Genomic DNA, 19,836 nt, shown 5'->3' on the forward strand with positions numbered 1-19,836 from the left:
CCTGGGATACGGATAGCTGATAGGTGGCAAGAGTGAATCTCTGCCCAGCGAATTATTTTTGAAACTTCTAACATCGCTAGGGAACTTCTTGTTCCCCCTTGATGGTTGATGTAAGCCACAGTCGTGATGTTGTCCGACTGAAATCTGATGTACCTCAGAGTTGCTAACTGAGGCCAAGCCTGAAGAGCATTGAATATCGCTCTCAGTTCAAGAATATTTATTGGAAGGAGTGTCTCCTCCTGAGTCCACGATCCCTGAGCCTTCAGGGAGTTCCAGACTGCACCCCAACCTAGAAGGCTGGCATCTGTTGTTACAATTGTCCAATTTGGCCTGCGAAAGGTCATACCTTTGGACAGATGGACCCGAGATAGCCACCAGAGAAGAGAATCCCTGGTCTCTTGATCCAGATTTAGTAGAGGGGACAAATCTGTGTAATCCCCGTTCCACTGACTGAGCATGCATAGTTGCAGCGGTCTGAGATGTAGGCGTGCAAACGGCACTATGTCCATTGCCGCTACCATTAAGCCGATTACTTCCATGCACTGAGCCACCGAAGGGCGCCGAATGGAATGAAGAACACGGCAGGAATTTAGGAGCTTTGATAACCTGGACTCAGTCAGGTAAATTTTCATTTCTACAGAATCTATCAGAGTCCCTAGGAAGGAAACTCTTGTGAGTGGGGATAAAGAACTCTTTTCCTTGTTCACCTTCCACCCATGCAACCTCAGAAATGCCAGTACTACATCCGTATGAGACTTGGCAATTTGGAAGTTTGACGCCTGTATCAGGATGTCGTCTAAATAAGGGGCCACTGCTATGCCCCGCGGCCTTAGGACCGCCAGAAGCGACCCTAGAACCTTCGTAAAAATTCTTGGGGCTGTAGCTAATCCAAAGGGAATTGCTACAAACTGGTAATGCCTGTCTAGAAAGGCAAACCTGAGAAACCGATGATGATCTTTGTGTATCGGAATGTGAAGATAAGCATCCTTTAAATCCACTGTAGTCATATATTGACCCTCCTGGATCATAGGTAGGATGGTACGAATAGTTTCCATCTTGAATGATGGAACTCTGAGGAATTTGTTTAAGATCTTTAGATCCAAAATTGGTCTGAAGGTTCCCTCTTTTTGGGAAACCACAAACAGATTTGAGTAAAAACCCTGTCCCTGTTCTTCCTTTGGAACTGGATGGATCACTCCCATAACTAGGAGGTCTCGTACACAGTGTAAGAATGCCTCTCTCTTTATCTGGTTTGCAGATAATTGTGAAAGGTGAAATCTCCCTTTTGGGGGGGGAAGCTTTGAAGTCCAGAAGATATCCCTGGGCTATAATTTCCAACGCCCAGGGATCCTGGACATCTCTTGCCCATGCCTGGGCGAAGAGTGAAAGTCTGCCCCCTACTAGATCCGTTACCGGATAGGGAGCCGTTCCTTCATGCTGTCTTAGAGGCAGCAGCAGGCTTTTTGGCCTGCTTACCTTTGTTCCAGGTCTGGTTTGGTCTCCAGACCGTCTTGGACTGAGCAAAAGTTCCCTCTTGTTTTGCATTAGAGGAAGTTGATGCCCCACCTGCCTTGAAGTTTCGAAAGGCACGAAAATTAGACTGTTTGGCCCTTGATTTGTACCTGTCCTGAGGAAGGGCATGACCTTTTCCTCCAGTGATATCAGCAATAATCTCCTTCAAACCAGGCCCGAATAGGGTCTGCCCCTTGAAGGGAATGTTAAGCAGCTTAGATTTTGAAGTCACGTCAGCTGACCATGATTTAAGCCATAGCGCCCTGAGTGCCTGTATAGCAAAACCAGAATTCTTAGCCGTTAGTTTAGTCAAATGAACAATGGCATCAGAAACAAAAGAATTGGCTAGCTTAAGTGCTCTAAGTTTGCCAAGTATGTCATCCAATGGAGTCGCTACCTTTAAAGCCTCTTCCAGAGCCTCAAACCAGAATGCCGCAGCAGCAGTGACAGGAGCAATACATGCAAGGGGCTGTAGGATAAAACCTTGTTGAATAAACATTTTCTTAAGGTAACCTAATTTTTTGTCCATTGGATCTAAAAAAGCACAACTGTCCTCGACAGGGATAGTAGTACGCTTTGCTAGAGTAGAAACTGCTCCCTCCACCTTAGGGACTGTCTGCCATAAGTCCCGTGTGGTGGCGTCTATTGGAAACATTTTTCTAAAAATAGGAGGGGGAGAGAACGGCACACCTGGTCTATCCCATTCCTTATTAATTTCTGTAAACCTTTTAGGTATTGGAAAAACATCAGTGCACACCGGCACTGCATAGTATTTATCCAATCTACACAATTTCTCTGGCACTGCAATTGTATAAGTCATTCAGAGCAGCTAAAACCTCCCTGAGCAACACGCGGAGGTGTTCAAGCTTAAATTTAAATGTAGAAATATCAGAATCAGGTTGCATCATCTTTCCTGAGTCAGAAACATCACCCACAGACTGAAGCTCTCCTTCCTCAGCTTCTGCATATTGTGAGGCAGTATCAGACATGGTTCTTAAAGCGTCAGTATGCTCTGCATTTCGTCTAACCCCAGAGTTATCTCGCTTTCCTCTAAATTCAGGTAGTCTGGCTAATACCGCTGACAGTGTATTATCCATGACTGCCGCCATGTCTTGTAAAGTAATCGCTATGGGCGCCCTAGATGTACTTGGCGCCATATGAGCGTGAGTCCCTTGAGCGGGAGTCAAAGGATCTGACACATGGGGAGAGTTAGTCAGCATAACTTCCCCCTCGTCAGATTCCTCTGGTGATAAATTTTTTAAAGACAGAATATGATCTTTATTGCTTAAAGTGAAATCAGTACATTTGGTATACATTCTAAGAGGGGGTTCCACCATGGCTTTTAAACATAATGAACAAGGAGTTTCCTCTATGTCAGACATGTATGTACAGACTAGCAATGAGACTAGCAAGCTTGGAAAACACTTTAAATCAAGCTAACAAGCAAATATAAAAAACGGTACTGTGCCTTTAAGAGAAACAAATTGTCAAAATTTGAAAAACAGTGAAAAAAGGCAGTAAATCAAACGAAATTTTTACAGTGTATGTAATAAGCTAACAGAGCATTGCACCCACTTGCAAATGGATGATTAACCCCTTAGTTAAAAAAAAACGGATCAAAAAAATGATAGACGTTTTTTAACAGTCACAACAAACTGCCACAGCTCTGCTGTGGCCCTACCTTCCCCAATAAACGACTTTGGAAAGCCTTTGAGCCCTTTAGAGATGTCCTATAGCATTCAGGGGACTTCTGAGGGAAGCTGGATGTCTCAGTCTGTAATTTTAACTGCGCAAAAAAAGCGCTAAAATAGGCCCCTCCCACTCATACTACAACAGTGGAAAGTCTCAGGAAACTGTTTCTAGGCAAAATTTAAGCCAGCCATGTGGAAAAAACTAGGCCCCAATAAAGTTTTATCACCAAAGCATATATAAAAACGATTAAACATGCCAGCAAACGTTTTATATTGCAATTTTATAAGAGTATTACCTCTGAGAGTAAGCATGATACCAGTCGCTATTAAATCACTGTATTCAGGCTTAACTTACATTAATCCGGTATCAGCAGCATTTTCTAGCATTTCCATTTCTAGAAAAAATTGTAACTGCACATACCTCATAGCAGAGTAACCTGCACGTCATTCTCCCGCTGAAGTTACCTCTCTCCTCAGACATATGTGAGAACAGCAATGGATCTTAGTTACAACCTGCTAAGATCATAGAAAACTCAGGCAGATTCTTCTTCTATTTACTGCCTGGGATAAAATAGTACAACTCCGGTACCATTTAAAAATAACAAACTTTTGATTGAAGAAAAAAACTAACTATTTCACCACTCTCTCTTACTACCTCCATGCTTGTTGAGAGTTGCAAGAGAATGACTGGATATGGCAGTTAGGGGAGGAGCTATATAACAGCTCTGCTGTGGGTGTCCTCTAGCAACTTCCTGTTGGGAATGAGAATATCCCACAAGTAATGGATGATCCGTGGACTGGATACACCTTACAAGAGAAAAACCCGTTAGGATGACCATTGCATTTAATAGGTAATACTCCCTTCACATTCCTCTGTCATTCACTGCACTCAGAGGAACCAGGCTTCAGCATGCTGAGAAGCGCATATCAACGTAGAAATCTAGCACAAACTTACTTCACCACCTCCATAGGAGGCAAAGTTTGTAAAAACTGAATTGTGGGTGTGGTGGGGGTGTATTTATAGGCATTTTGAGGTTTGGGAAACTTTGCCCCTCCTGGTAGGAATGTATATCCCATACGTCACTAGCTCATGGACTCTTGCCAATTACATGAAAGAAAATCAACAGGCAATACTCTCTTCACATCCCTCTGACGAACACTGTACTCAGAGGAATTGGGCTTCAGAATGCTTAGAAGCGCTTATAGAAGAAATCATAAAAATCAAGCACAAACTTACTTCACCACCTCCATAGGAGGCAAAGTTTGTAAAACTAAAGTATGTGTGTGGTGGGAGGTTTATTTATAGGCATTTTGAGGTTTGGAAAACTTTGCCCCCACCTGGTAGGAATGTATATCCCATATGTCACTAGGTCATGGACTCTTTCCATTTACATAAAATATATATCTGTGTTCTCCACAGAAAATATTGACATTAAAAGCAATTTTTTTTAAAAATATATTTTTGAGGTTTTTAATCTAGGCATACAATGCACAGAAAAAGAAAATAAATAATTTCATTGCAATGTAAAGACATAAAACAATCCAATTTAACCAACATAAGAAAATTAAGGGTCTCAACGTTGTTTGTCACAAAATTTAAACATATATTTATTTGGAAGCTAAGATTAGTAAAACAAATGCCTAGTCATTTGTTAAACTTCCAGTAAAAGAAACAAAACATAGGCGGCCACTCTTGGCCCTCAAATAATTAAGGAGTAAGTATAAAAATAGAAGGTATCTTAATATTAAGAGACCACTTTTGGATCTCACTTAACCAACCTCAGTTTTATACTAATATAGGAAACTCTTATGATAACATGGGAAGACAACATGTAGGTATGCTATAGATATTAGCTAAGGGGATGATTAAATGGACATCTTTCAAGATTCAGATAGAAGAGCGCGTGATTTGATCTAATTTGCTTCATTCTTGAGCCACCAATCAGAAGCTAATGAAACTATTTAGATATGCTTTTCAACAAAGGTTATCAGGAGAATTACACAAATGAGATAATAGAAGTCAATTGGAAAGCTGTTTAAAATTGCATGCTCTTTCTAAATCATGAAAGAAAAAAAATGTGGGTTTCATGTCCCTTTAAGCATAAAATTAGATCATATGACCTCATCCCAATTCCTATCCATTAGCCTTGGGATATGTCAGATCTTGTTGTAAACTGGGTTTTACTCAGTGAAAATACTCCTTGAAAACATTCTGGATTGTTTTCTCCATAATGTAAGAATTCAAACTATAACTACAACATATTATTGGTTTGACTGAACTTTATTTACAGCACCAACATTTAAAAATATTTTCCTGCTTAAGTGCATAAGGGTTCTGCATACACAAAAGAAAAAAAAATGTAGTAGTCTATTAATTAACAAACAAACTAGTGAGCAGTTTTATTTATTCTCAATTACATATGAAAAACTAGAGTTTGAAATTTAACTTACTTTAAATATTGGGCTTTTATTTTTACTTTCTAAACAATTATTTTTTACTGGATGCATTTCTTCTGAAAATGTAGTAGAATGATAAATATAGAAATGTCAATTTCATTATAGAATAAACTCAGAAGAATATGTAATTTAGGACATTAAAAAGTTTTACTATAAACTGAAGGTACACAGCCAGAGATATATACACAATTTCAAATCATGTTATAACAGGACAATATAACAATTTGGATATGTCTGTAAACCAGGACATCAGGTCAAGTTTATGATTCTGCTGGTAGATCTGGTAAATTCTGTTGGCATTCTTCAAATTTCATCTGGAAAGAATCGGCTAATTCCTGAGTTTTGAATCTGGCTGCAAATTGTTCAACTCTACCTTCCCCATCTAAAAGAAAAATAAAATGAGCATGTTACTGTATTCTAAGTATCAAAGTCAGGAAGTAAGTGGAAAAACAACACTAAAATCAAAAACAATATCCCTAGAGGTTGAATGGATGAAAACAATCACTCAGACTCCTTTCACCTTCATTCGCAGCTATTAGTTCCAGAGCAAGATGGACAGGCAAAACAAGCAAATAGATTGTGGTATTATTGAAGGATATGAATGAACAAATAGAACTTTCTGCATTGTAGATTTTATTTCTACTCATTTTGGCCCTACACAAGTAAAACAAATGATGGGGAAATAATAATATATATATATTTTGCACTTTTATGATAAAACAAGAAAAGTGTCTAAATTCTGCTAAATAACAGAATTTATGTTTACCTGATAAATTACTTTCTCCAACGGTGTGTCCGGTCCACGGCGTCATCCTTACTTGTGGGATATTCTCTTCCCCAACAGGAAATGGCAAAGAGCCCAGCAAAGCTGGTCACATGATCCCTCCTAGGCTCCGCCTACCCCAGTCATTCGACCGACGTTAAGGAGGAATATTTGCATAGGAGAAACCATATGGTACCGTGGTGACTGTAGTTAAAGAAAATAAATTATCAGACCTGATTAAAAAAACCAGGGCGGGCCGTGGACCGGACACACCGTTGGAGAAAGTAATTTATCAGGTAAACATAAATTCTGTTTTCTCCAACATAGGTGTGTCCGGTCCACGGCGTCATCCTTACTTGTGGGAACCAATACCAAAGCTTTAGGACACGGATGAAGGGAGGGAGCAAATCAGGTCACCTAAATGGAAGGCACCACGGCTTGCAAAACCTTTCTCCCAAAAATAGCCTCAGAAGAAGCAAAAGTATCAAACTTGTAAAATTTGGTAAAAGTGTGCAGTGAAGACCAAGTCGCTGCCCTACATATCTGATCAACAGAAGCCTCGTTCTTGAAGGCCCATGTGGAAGCCACAGCCCTAGTGGAATGAGCCGTGATTCTTTCGGGAGGCTGCCGTCCGGCAGTCTCGTAAGCCAATCTGATGATGCTTATAATCCAAAAAGAGAGAGAGGTAGAAGTTGCTTTTTGACCTCTCCTTTTACCGGAATAAACAACAAACAAGGAAGATGTTTGTCTAAAATCCTTTGTAGCATCTAAATAGAATTTTAGAGCGCGAACAACATCCAAATTGTGCAACAAACGTTCCTTCTTTGAAACTGGTTTCGGACACAGAGAAGGTACGATAATCTCCTGGTTAAAGTTTTTGTTAGAAACAACTTTTGGAAGAAAACCAGGTTTAGTACGTAAAACCACCTTATCTGCATGGAACACCAGATAAGGAGGAGAACACTGCAGAGCAGATAATTCTGAAACTCTTCTAGCAGAAGAAATTGCAACTAAAAACAAAACTTTCCAAGATAATAACTTAATATCAACGGAATGTAAGGGTTCAAACGGAACCCCCTGAAGAACTGAAAGAACTAAGTTGAGACTCCAAGGAGGAGTCAAAGGTTTGTAAACAGGCTTAATTCTAACCAGAGCCTGAACAAAGGCTTGAACATCTGGCACAGCTGCCAGCTTTTTGTGAAGTAACACAGACAAGGCAGAAATCTGTCCCTTCAGGGAACTAGCAGATAATCCTTTTTCCAATCCTTCTTGAAGGAAGGATAGAATCTTAGGAATCTTAACCTTGTCCCAAGGGAATCCTTTAGATTCACACCAACAGATATATTTTTTCCAAATTTTGTGGTAAATCTTTCTAGTTACAGGCTTTCTGGCCTGAACAAGAGTATCGATAACAGAATCTGAGAACCCTCGCTTCGATAAGATCAAGCGTTCAATCTCCAAGCAGTCAGCTGGAGTGAAACCAGATTCGGATGTTCGAACGGACCCTGAACAAGAAGGTCTCGTCTCAAAGGTAGCTTCCAAGGTGGAGCCGATGACATATTCACCAGATCTGCATACCAAGTCCTGCGTGGCCACGCAGGAGCTATCAAGATCACCGACGCCCTCTCCTGATTGATCCTGGCTACCAGCCTGGGGATGAGAGGAAACGGCGGGAACACATAAGCTAGTTTGAAGGTCCAAGGTGCTACTAGTGCATCCACTAGAGCCGCCTTGGGATCCCTGGATCTGGACCCGTAGCAAGGAACTTTGAAGTTCTGACGAGAGGCCATCAGATCCATGTCTGGAATGCCCCACAGCTGAGTGACTTGGGCAAAGATTTCCGGATGGAGTTCCCACTCCCCCGGATGCAATGTCTGACGACTCAGAAAATCCGCTTCCCAATTTTCCACTCCTGGGATGTGGATAGCAGACAGGTGGCAGGAGTGAGACTCCGCCCATAGAATGATTTTGGTCACTTCTTCCATCGCTAGGGAACTCCTTGTTCCCCCCTGATGGTTGATGTACGCAACAGTTGTCATGTTGTCTGATTGAAACCGTATGAACTTGGCCCTCGCTAGCTGAGGCCAAGCCTTGAGAGCATTGAATATCGCTCTCAGTTCCAGAATATTTATCGGTAGAAGAGATTCTTCCCGAGACCAAAGACCCTGAGCTTTCAGGGATCCCCAGACCGCGCCCCAGCCCATCAGACTGGCGTCGGTCGTGACGATGACCCACTCCGGTCTGCGGAATGTCATCCCTTGTAACAGGTTGTCCAGGGACAGCCACCAACGGAGTGAGTCTCTGGTCCTCTGATTTACTTGTATCTTCGGAGACAAGTCTGTATAGTCCCCATTCCACTGACTGAGCATGCACAGTTGTAATGGTCTTAGATGAATGCGCGCAAAAGGAACTATGTCCATTGCCGCTACCATCAAACCGATCACTTCCATGCACTACGCTATGGAAGGAAGAGGAACGGAATGAAGTATCCGACAAGAGTCTAGAAGTTTTGTTTTTCTGGCCTCTGTCAGAAAAATCCTCATTTCTAAGGAGTCTATTATTGTTCCCAAGAAGGGAACCCTTGTTGACGGAGATAGAGAACTCTTTTCCACGTTCACTTTCCATCCGTGAGATCTGAGAAAGGCCAGGACAATGTCCGTGTGAGCCTTTGCTTGAGGAAGGGACGACGCTTGAATCAGAATGTCGTCCAAGTAAGGTACTACAGCAATGCCCCTTGGTCTTAGCACAGCTAGAAGGGACCCTAGTACCTTTGTGAAAATCCTTGGAGCAGTGGCTAATCCGAAAGGAAGCGCCACGAACTGGTAATGCTTGTCCAGGAATGCGAACCTTAGGAACCGATGATGTTCCTTGTGGATAGGAATATGTAGATACGCATCCTTTAAATCCACTGTGGTCATGAATTGACCTTCCTGGATGGAAGGAAGAATAGTTCGAATGGTTTCCATCTTGAACGATGGAACCTTGAGAAACTTGTTTAAGATCTTGAGATCCAAGATTGGTCTGAACGTTCCCTCTTTTTTGGGAACTATGAACAGATTGGAGTAGAACCCCATCCCTTGTTCTCTTAATGGAACAGGATGAATCACTCCCATTTTTAACAGGTCTTCTACACAATGTAAGAATGCCTGTCTTTTTATGTGGTCTGAAGACAACTGAGACCTGTGGAACCTCCCCCTTGGGGGAAGCCCCTTGAATTCCAGAAGATAACCTTGGGAGACTATTTCTAGCGCCCAAGGATCCAGAACATCTCTTGCCCAAGCCTGAGCGAAGAGAGAAAGTCTGCCCCCCACCAGATCCGGTCCCGGATCGGGGGCCAACATTTCATGCTGTCTTGGTAGCAGTGGCAGGTTTCTTGGCCTGCTTTCCCTTGTTCCAGCCTTGCATTGGTCTCCAAGCTGGCTTGGCTTGAGAAGTATTACCCTCTTGCTTAGAGGACGTAGCACTTTGGGCTGGTCCATTTCTACGAAAGGGACGAAAATTAGGTTTATTTTTTGCCTTGAAAGGCCGATCCTGAGGAAGGGCGTGGCCCTTACCCCCAGTGATATCAGAGATAATCTCTTTCAAGTCAGGGCCAAACAGCGTTTTCCCCTTGAAAGGAATGTTAAGTAGCTTGTTCTTGGAAGACGCATCAGCTGACCAAGATTTCAACCAAAGCGCTCTGCGCGCCACAATAGCAAACCCAGAATTCTTAGCCGCTAACCTAGCCAATTGCAAAGTGGCGTCTAGGGTGAAAGAATTAGCCAATTTGAGAGCATTGATTCTGTCCATAATCTCCTCATAAGGAGGAGAATCACTATCGACCGCCTTTATCAGCTCATCGAACCAGAAACATGCGGCTGTAGCTACAGGGACAATGCATGAAATTGGTTGTAGAAGGTAACCCTGCTGAACAAACATCTTTTTAAGTAAACCTTCTAATTTTTTATCCATAGGATCTTTGAAAGCACAACTATCCTCTATGGGTATAGTGGTGCGTTTGTTTAAAGTGGAAACCGCTCCCTCGACCTTGGGGACTGTCTGCCATAAGTCCTTTCTGGGGTCGACCATAGGAAACAATTTTTTAAATATGGGGGGAGGGACGAAAGGAATACCGGGCCTTTCCCATTCTTTATTAACAATGTCCGCCACCCGCTTGGGTATAGGAAAAGCTTCTGGGAGCCCCGGGACCTCTAGGAACTTGTCCATTTTACATAGTTTCTCTGGGATGACCAACTTGTCACAATCATCCAGAGTGGATAATACCTCCTTAAGCAGAATGCGGAGATGTTCCAACTTAAATTTAAACGTAATCACATCAGGTTCAGCTTGTTGAGAAATGTTCCCTGAATCAGTAATTTCTCCCTCAGACAAAACCTCCCTGGCCCCATCAGACTGGGTTAGGGGCCCTTCAGAACCATTATTATCAGCGTCGTCATGCTCTTCAGTATCTAAAACAGAGCAGTCGCGCTTACGCTGATAAGTGTTCATTTTGGCTAAAATGTTTTTGACAGAATTATCCATTACAGCCGTTAATTGTTGCATAGTAAGGAGTATTGGCGCGCTAGATGTACTAGGGGCCTCCTGAGTGGGCAAGACTCGTGTAGACGAAGGAGGGAATGATGCAGTACCATGCTTACTCCCCTCACTTGAGGAATCATCTTGGGCATCATTGTCATTGTCACATAAATCACATTTATTTAAATGAATGGGAATTCTGGCTTCCCCACATTCAGAACACAGTCTATCTGGTAGTTCAGACATGTTAAACAGGCATAAACTTGATAACCAAGTACAAAAAACGTTTTAAAATAAAACCGTTACTGTCACTTTAAATTTTAAACTGAACACACTTTATTACTGCAATTGCGAAAAAACATGAAGGAATTGTTCAAAATTCACCAAATTTTCACCACAGTGTCTTAAAGCCTTAAAAGTATTGCACACCAAATTTGGAAGCTTTAACCCTTAAAATAACGGAACCGGAGCCGTTTTTAACTTTAACCCCTTTACAGTCCCTGGTATCTGCTTTGCTGAGACCCAACCAAGCCCAAAGGGGAATACGATACCAAATGAAGCCTTCAGAAAGTCTTTTCTATGTATCAGAGCTCCTCACACATGCATCTGCATGTCATGCTTCTCAAAAACAAGTGCGCAATAGAGGTGCGAAAATGAGGCTCTGCCTATGATTAGGGAAAGCCCCTAGAGAATAAGGTGTCTAAAACAGTGCCTGCCGATATTATTATATCAAAATACCCAGAATAAATGATTCCTCAAGGCTAAATATGTGTTAATAATGAATCGATTTAGCCCAGAAAAAGTCTACAGTCTTAATAAGCCCTTGTGAAGCCCTTATTTACGATCTTAATAAACATGGCTTACCGGATCCCATAGGGAAAATGACAGCTTCCAGCATTACATCGTCTTGTTAGAATGTGTCATACCTCAAGCAGCAAGAGACTGCTCACTGTTCCCCCAACTGAAGTTAATTGCTCTCAACAGTCCTGTGTGGAACAGCCATGGATTTTAGTGACGGTTGCTAAAATCATTTTCCTCATACAAACAGAATCTTCATCTCTTTTCTGTTTCTGAGTAAATAGTACATACCAGCACTATTTCAAAATAACAAACTCTTGATTGAATAATAAAAACTACAGTTAAACACTAAAAAACTCTAAGCCATCTCCGTGGAGATGTTGCCTGTACAACGGCAAAGAGAATGACTGGGGTAGGCGGAGCCTAGGAGGGATCATGTGACCAGCTTTGCTGGGCTCTTTGCCATTTCCTGTTGGGGAAGAGAATATCCCACAAGTAAGGATGACGCCGTGGACCGGACACACCTATGTTGGAGAAATCTGGTGTATGTGTTTGCTATCCTCCAGAAAACCACTTGTCTAAGACTAAGGCTGCAACATCAACCTTTATTGCAGTTTAAAGTCTTTAAACAATATATGATTACCTGATTCATTTATTTCATGGTGGTGAGAGTCCATTATCCTTACCACTAGGAGGAGGCAAATATTCCCAAACCTCAAGAGCTCTATAAAAAAACTCCCACCTCACAGTTACCTAGGTCTAACGTATAGCCATGCAAAATGAGGTAGTGCAAAGAAATAAATGCCAATAAAAAAAGAGCAGGAAAAAAAAGAAAAGATGTGCTCAAACCCCCCATAAAATCTCAAAAAAAATAAATAAAAAAAAATATTTTTTTTATCAAATCAGGCAAAAATAAAGTAAGCTGAGATAACTGCCTTAAGGACCTTCCTACCAAAGGCTGCCTCAGAAGCAAAAACATAAAAATGATGGAATTTAGTAAAAGTATGCAACGAAGACCAGTAGCTGCCTTGCAAATTTGGTCATTGTTGAAAGCCCAAGAAGTGGCAACTGACCTTGTAGAATGAGCAGTAATCCAATGTGGCGGAGGCTGACCTGCCTCCAAATAAGCCTTGTGAATCACAAGTTTCAACCAAGAGGCCAAAGAAAGAGCTGAAACTTTCAGTCCTTTTCTAGTACCAGAAAAGTGATCAAACTAGAAGTCTGTCTAAAATCCTTAGTAGCGTCAATGTAAAATTTCAATGCTCTAACCAAATTATGCAAAGATCTCTCTGAAGCATTCTTAGAATATCAATCTCTCTACTGATATTGCCTGAACAAACAACTTTAGGCAAAAATTAAAATTTAGTCCGTAACACCGACTTATACTAATGAAAAACAAGATACGGAGGATCACTGGTAAGAGCAGGTAACTCAAACTTTTCTAGCAGAAGAGATAGCTAGGGGAATAACACCTTAAAAGAAATGTTATGCATAGGTTCAAAAGGAGCCTGCAAAACCTTTAACACCAAGTAGAGATTCCAATGAGAAATTGGCTTGATTACAGGCTTAATACGTGCCAATTATTGATGATTTATCTTGGCTTGGAGATCACTCTTGGAAGAAGAACCAGAGGAAGAAACAGATAAGCAAGCTGAAACGGCCGGTCCCTGTACCTTGCAACGAAATTGGGAAGTGTGTTGTTCAAACAAGAAGCCATCAGATTTATCTCTGGGAGACCCTAAAGATCTAGACACTTCTAGACACTTCCCTCATAGCTAGAGAACTGTGAGTGGCCCCTGATGATCGACATAAGTCACTGCTGTGACACTGTCCGTTTGGAAATGGAGATGAGATTCTCTTTTCAACAGAGGCCAAGTCTGAAAAGCCCTGAAAATAGAGTTCCAGAATAATTATTGGCAACCTCACCTCCCAAGGATCTCAAACTCCTTGTGTGCTCAGAGACCCTCAAAAAGTTCCCCAACCTGAAAGACTTGCATCTGTAGTGATCAAAGTCCAGGTAGGATGAACAAAAAAAGCACCCTGAATAATGAACTAATGATCAAGCAACCAAGTCAGAGACTGACTTGTACTGGGATCCAGAAAAATCCTTTGAGATAGCCGAGTATGATCCCTACACCACTGATGAAGCATACAAAGCTGAAGAGGTCTAATGTAAAACCGAGCAAAAGGAATTGCACATGAAGCTACAATCATGTGACCCAGAACTTCCATACAAAGAGCAACACAAGGAAAGTAGAGGGACTGAAGGTTCAGACAAACTGACACCAATTTTAACCTACTCTGCTCCATTACATTTCCTAACTCATCAAGAGAATCTATTTGATATCCCAAAAGAGTTACCTTTGTTTGAGGAACCAAAGAACTCTTTGGAAAATTGATCCTCCAACCACGTCATTGAAGAAACAACAGTTTTTTGGTGTGGGATTCTGCTAAAGGAAAAGATGGAGCTTGAACCAAGATATTGTTCAGGATGGGAAACACTGCAATACCCTGAGATCTGATCACAGACAATTGAGCACCCTGAACCTTTGTGAATTTTCTTGAAGCTGTAGTCAGACCAAATGGTAGAGCAACAAACTAGAAAGGCAAACGTCAGAAACCAGTACTGTTCCCTTTGAATTAGAACATAAAGATAAGCATGATTTAAATCTATTGTGGACATAAACTGCCCTTGTTGAACAAAAGGCAGAATATTCAGAATAGTTTCCATTTTGAAAGAAGGAATTCTTACAAATTCTTACCTGTTTAGAGCTTTCAGATACAGGACTGGTCTGAAAGTACCTTCCTTTTTTGGAACAATGAAGAGATTTCAATAAAATCCCATCTCACGTTCTTGCAAAGGCACTGGCACAATTACTCCCACAGTTTTCAGATACGAAATGGACTGAAAAAAGGCTTGAGCCTTCAAGGGATTTGTTAGAACATTTGAGAGAAAACAAACTTCCTCTGGGAGGTCTTGTTCTGAATCCTATTCAATAACCCTGGGAAACTATATTCAGAACCCAGGGATCTGGAACAGACGGGAACCAAGCCTCCTGAAAAAGGCATAAAATGCCCCCTAGAAGAACCTCTGGATCGAGGCCGCACCTTCATGCAATTTTGGTAGTAGGGATAGATTTCTTGGCCTGCTTTGACTTGTTAACTTTTTGTACCTTATTCTGACGAAAAGCAATTGAAAGCTTTAGATCTTCCCATAGTTCTAAGGAAGAAAAGCCCATTTACCTCCAGTAACAGTAAATATCGTAGCATACACATAAGAACCAAAGAATTTATTTTCCTGAAAAGAAAGATAAAAGTCTGAAACCATGTCAGCAGTCCAAGATTTAAGCCAAAAGTCTTTTCTAGCAAGGACTGCCAAAAATTTGCTTTTGATATTTTTTTATAATTTCAAATACAGTATTACAAATAAAGGAATCGGCACTTTTGAGTAAACCCAAAAGATATTTACAAAATATTTTAGCAGTCATTGCCTTCTCTTTAGCTGTAGCAATAAAATCTAACATTTCTGCAGTAATGCTATGTACATTTAGACTGAGATAGAATAAAAGTGTGTGTATTTGTACTCAGATATATTTAATAGTTTATTAAACAAGAGCCACATAATATATCTAAATAATTTAGATCAGCTTAATTACAACATGCAAACTTAGCTTTGTTAAAGGGACCCTAAACACCTTCTGGTTTCTCATATTACTTTTTTTTTTAATAAAATAGTTACTGATTTGCATCTTTATTGTGTTTTTACTTTTTTTTAATTAACCTTTTCATATTTATTTCTGTTTCAAATACTTACCTAAACCACCGCCTATTAAAAGTAATGATCACCGCCATCTTGTAACGCACGTTACAGCTGATGCTGTGTCACGTGATGTGTGCACCCATTTCCACTACCCTACTGCAAATACAAAGAGAGCAGTCTCCACTAAATCTATGAGGCTCGCACTCAGCAACCTTGTGAACGAGCTTCATACATTCAGTGGAGCCAATGTTACTGAATGACAGCTGTGTTAGAGGACCGGCTTGTCAGAATTTACTTTCTCTGAAGATTTTTTGGACCGAATAGCTGTAAGAATCTAGGGAGAAAAGGGTAATTTGCAGCCACATAAAACTTATACTGGAGTGCTTGGCTGTCTCTGTCTGGTCGTTTATCCCTGTTGTGTACGGAACAGAAGACTACATTTTTTGGCTGACCTCTCCCTACCACTAACAAAAGACAAACAAAGCTTTCCCTACAGTATCTGCTCTGATCTTCCTAATGCCTATTTCCTATCACATGCGTAGCCGCAAATCAGAGCCTAGGAATGCAGCAGATTTGCATAGGGTCCGATCAGCACAGACTCTGACAGGCATAGGAAAGCAAAATAATTTATGGCTTGAACGGGAGCTTGGAGAGAAAGGTGAGAGGTAAGAAGGGCGAAACAGATTGTTTCAGACAGCAGACATGATTAGGACACAGCAGCTGCCTCGCTGGGCTGTAACAGTGTGTTGGGCGACAGATCCCTTACCCATCCCTCTTTCCCTTGCACCACAAGAATTAATTTTCCCTTCTCACCAGAGGGAAAAAATATTTTAAATGTGCACATAGGAATGAATAAATAGCATACATAAATTAAACTTGAAATAATAAATGTAATTGTATTAGTTAAATAGCAATCAATAGCTGATGCTGCTTAAAAATCTATTATTGTGCAAAAAAAAAAAAAAAAAAGCTAACGATAATTCCTGCAAATGTTATAGCAGCAGTAGTTTTTTTACTTATGCTGTGAGAGCTATGTCTACATGCGTGCACGCTCACAGCAATAAGCACAGACTTCCACCATATCTGCACAGATTCATCAGGGAGCAGGAACAAAGCACAAGTAAATAAAAAAAAAATAAAAAATAGGAAAACCTATAATAAAAAAAAATGCGATTTGCATTTTAAAAACTAAAACAGCATTATGACTAAAAAAACCCCAAAAAATCCTAATGACAAGTGTTTAATGTCCCTTTAAATACTTGTTTAGGGAGCTCAAATCATATGGTAACATCAGAGGCAGGTTCAGTTTGAGCCATAATTGCAAAAAAACTAAATTAGAAAAAAATAAATTCTGCAAATTTTTATCCATGCTCCTATATATGATAAATATATAACAGGCTTGAGAGAATGGAAAACAGAGCTAAAAAAATATAAAAAAGAAAACTGATTCATAAAATGCTGCATTAAAGCTCTCTAAGTGTTTACTAAGAACACTGAATGAGCTTGGGGCAAAACTTATAACGGCAATTTTGGCAGGACATTTTTTGGCGGGAAATTTTTTGGCGCCAAAAAATGGCACACAATGGATGACACGTCACCCTATGACATAAATAGCATCATCCCATGCGCGACATGCAAAGCTGAAGAGGATTTCTAAAACGCCTATGATTCTAAAAAGCAGGTAAGAATTTTGATTGTACTGTATATACAAAAAACAAAATGTACCAAAATAAAGCCTAATCGATACTGCTATTATAGCTGCATAAAATGTGATTATCAACATTCCGTGAGACTAATATAATACTTAGCATCCTAATTTATAAATAAATTACTAGCTCCAAAAAAAACCCTGTATGTTTCAGACTCACAAAAAGAGCACTGAATTACTGACTCAAGGCATGTATACAAACAATATATAACAACTTTACTTAAAAAGTGCCCAATCCATAGCTGAGAGTGTCTTATTATTATTCTATATAATAAAAGTATACTGTAAACTTACCGTGTAAGACGCCCATCCACATATAGCAGACAGCCAAACCAGTACTGAAACATATCAGCAGAGGTAATGGTAGAGGAGTATAATGTCGATCTGTAAAGGGAAGCAGCAGATGAATCCCTGCGACAGATTTACAGAGAGAATTGGAATAGATTTCCCATAGGCGAAAACATGGTGTCATCAGGCAATACTCCCTTCACATCCTTCAAACACTGTACTCAGAGAGGAATTGGGCTTCAAAATGCTTAGAAGCGCCTTCCACAGAAGCAAATCCAGCACAACTTGCTTTATCACCTCCACAAGGAGGCAAAGTTTGTAAAACTGAGGTGTGAGTGAGGTGTATTTATAGGCATTTTGAGGTTTGGGAAACTTTGCCCCCTCCTGGTAGGAATGTATATCCCATACGAAATTAGCTCATGGACTCTTGCCACTTACATGAAAGAAATAAGTCCTTTAATTAAATACAGTAACCTTAATTTTAACCAGTACTGTCCATTTAAAAAACACAATTTATGTAAGAACTTACCTGATAAATTCATTTCTTTCATATTAGCAAGAGTCCATGAGCTAGTGACGTATGGGATATACATTCCTACCAGGAGGGGCAAAGTTTCCCAAACCTTAAAATGCCTATAAATACACCCCTCACCACACCCACAAATCAGTTTAACGAATAGCCAAGAAGTGGGGTGATAAGAAAAAAGTGCGAAGCATAAATATAAGGAATTGGAATAATTGTGCTTTATACAAAAAAAATCATGACCACCACAAAAAAGGGTGGGCCTCATGGACTCTTGCTAATATGAAAGAAATGAATTTATCAGGTAAGTTCTTACATAAATTATGTTTTCTTTCATGTAATTAGCAAGAGTCCATGAGCTAGTGACGTATGGGATAATGACTACCCAAGATGTGAATCTTCCACGCAAGAGTCACTAGAGAGGGAGGGATAAAATAAAGACAGCCAATTCCGCTGAAAAAAATCCACACCCAAAAATAAAGTTTAAATCTTATAAAGAAAAAAACTGAAAATATAAGCAGAAGATTCAAAGTGAAACAGCTGCCTGAAGTACTTTTCTACCAAAAACAGCTTCAGAAGAAGAAAACACATCAAAATGGTAGAATTTAGTAAAAGTATGCAAAGAAGACCAAGTTGCTGCTTTGCAGATCTGATCAACCGAAGCTTCATTCCTAAACGCCCAGGAAGTAGAAACTGACCTAGTAGAATGAGCTGTAATCCTTTGAGGCGGAGTTTTACCCGACTCGACATAAGCATGATGAATTAAAGATTTCAACCAAGATGCCAAAGAAATGGCAGAGGCCTTCTGACCTTTCCTAGAACCGGAAAAGATAACAAATAGACTAGAAGTCTTTCTGAAATCCTTAGTAGCTTCAACATAATATTTCAAAGCTCTAACTACATCCAAAGAATGCAATGATTTCTCCTTAGAATTCTTAGGATTAGGACATAATGAAGGAACCACAATTTCTCTACTAATGTTGTTAGAATTCACAACCTTAGGTAAAAATTTAAAAGAAGTTCGCAACACCGCCTTATCCTGGTGAAAAATCAGAAAAGGAGACTCACAAGAAAGAGCAGATAATTCAGAAACTCTTCTGGCAGAAGAGATGGCCAAAAGGAACAAAACTTTCCAAGAAAGTAATTTAATGTCCAATGAATGCATAGGTTCAAACGGAGGAGCTTGAAGAGCCCCCAGAACCAAATTCAAACTCCAAGGAGGAGAGATTGACTTAATGACAGGTTTTATACAAACCAAAGCTTGTACAAAACAATGAATATCAGGAAGATTAGCAATCTTTCTGTGAAAAAGAACAGAAAGAGCAGAGATTTGTCCTTTCAAGGAACTTGCAGACAAACCTTTATCCAAACCATCCTGAAGAAACTGTAAAATTCTCGGAATTCTAAAAGAATGCCAGGAAAAATGATGAGAAAGACACCAAGAAATATAAGTCTTCCAGACTCTATAATATATCTCCCTAGATACGGATTTACGAGCCTGTAACATAGTATTAATCACAGAGTCAGAGAAACCTCTTTGACTAAGAATCAAGCGTTAAATCTCCACACCTTTAAATTTAAGGATTTGAGATCCTGATGGAAAAAAGGACCTTGCGACAGAAGGTCTGGTCTTAGCGGAAGAGTCCACGGATGGCAAGAGGCCATCCGGACAAGATCCGCATACCAAAACCTGTGAGGCCATGCCGGAGCTACCAGCAGAACAAACGAGCATTCCTTCAGAATCTTGGAGATTACTCTTGGAAAAAGAACTAGAGGCGGAAAGATATAAGCAGGATGATACTTCCAAGGAAGTGATAATGC

At 40.3% G+C, this 19,836-nt stretch overlaps 1 protein-coding gene across 1 annotated transcript in view; it reads right to left on the reverse strand.

Annotated features, from left to right (window-relative positions):
* Window positions 1-5,465: 5,465 nt before the first annotated feature.
* Window positions 5,466-19,836, reverse strand: part of LOC128652506 (E3 SUMO-protein ligase RanBP2) — a 715,575-nt gene continuing 701,204 nt past the window's right edge. Inside the window, exon 26 of the mRNA XM_053705441.1 lies at window positions 5,466-6,042. Within this exon, the coding sequence (XP_053561416.1) occupies window positions 5,921-6,042 (122 nt within the window). The 3' untranslated portion in view covers window positions 5,466-5,920. The remainder of the gene's footprint in view (window positions 6,043-19,836) is intronic.

The sequence above is a fragment of the Bombina bombina genome, chromosome 3 (genome assembly GCF_027579735.1).
Source record: "Bombina bombina isolate aBomBom1 chromosome 3, aBomBom1.pri, whole genome shotgun sequence".
Classification (NCBI taxonomy): Eukaryota; Metazoa; Chordata; class Amphibia; order Anura; family Bombinatoridae; genus Bombina; species Bombina bombina.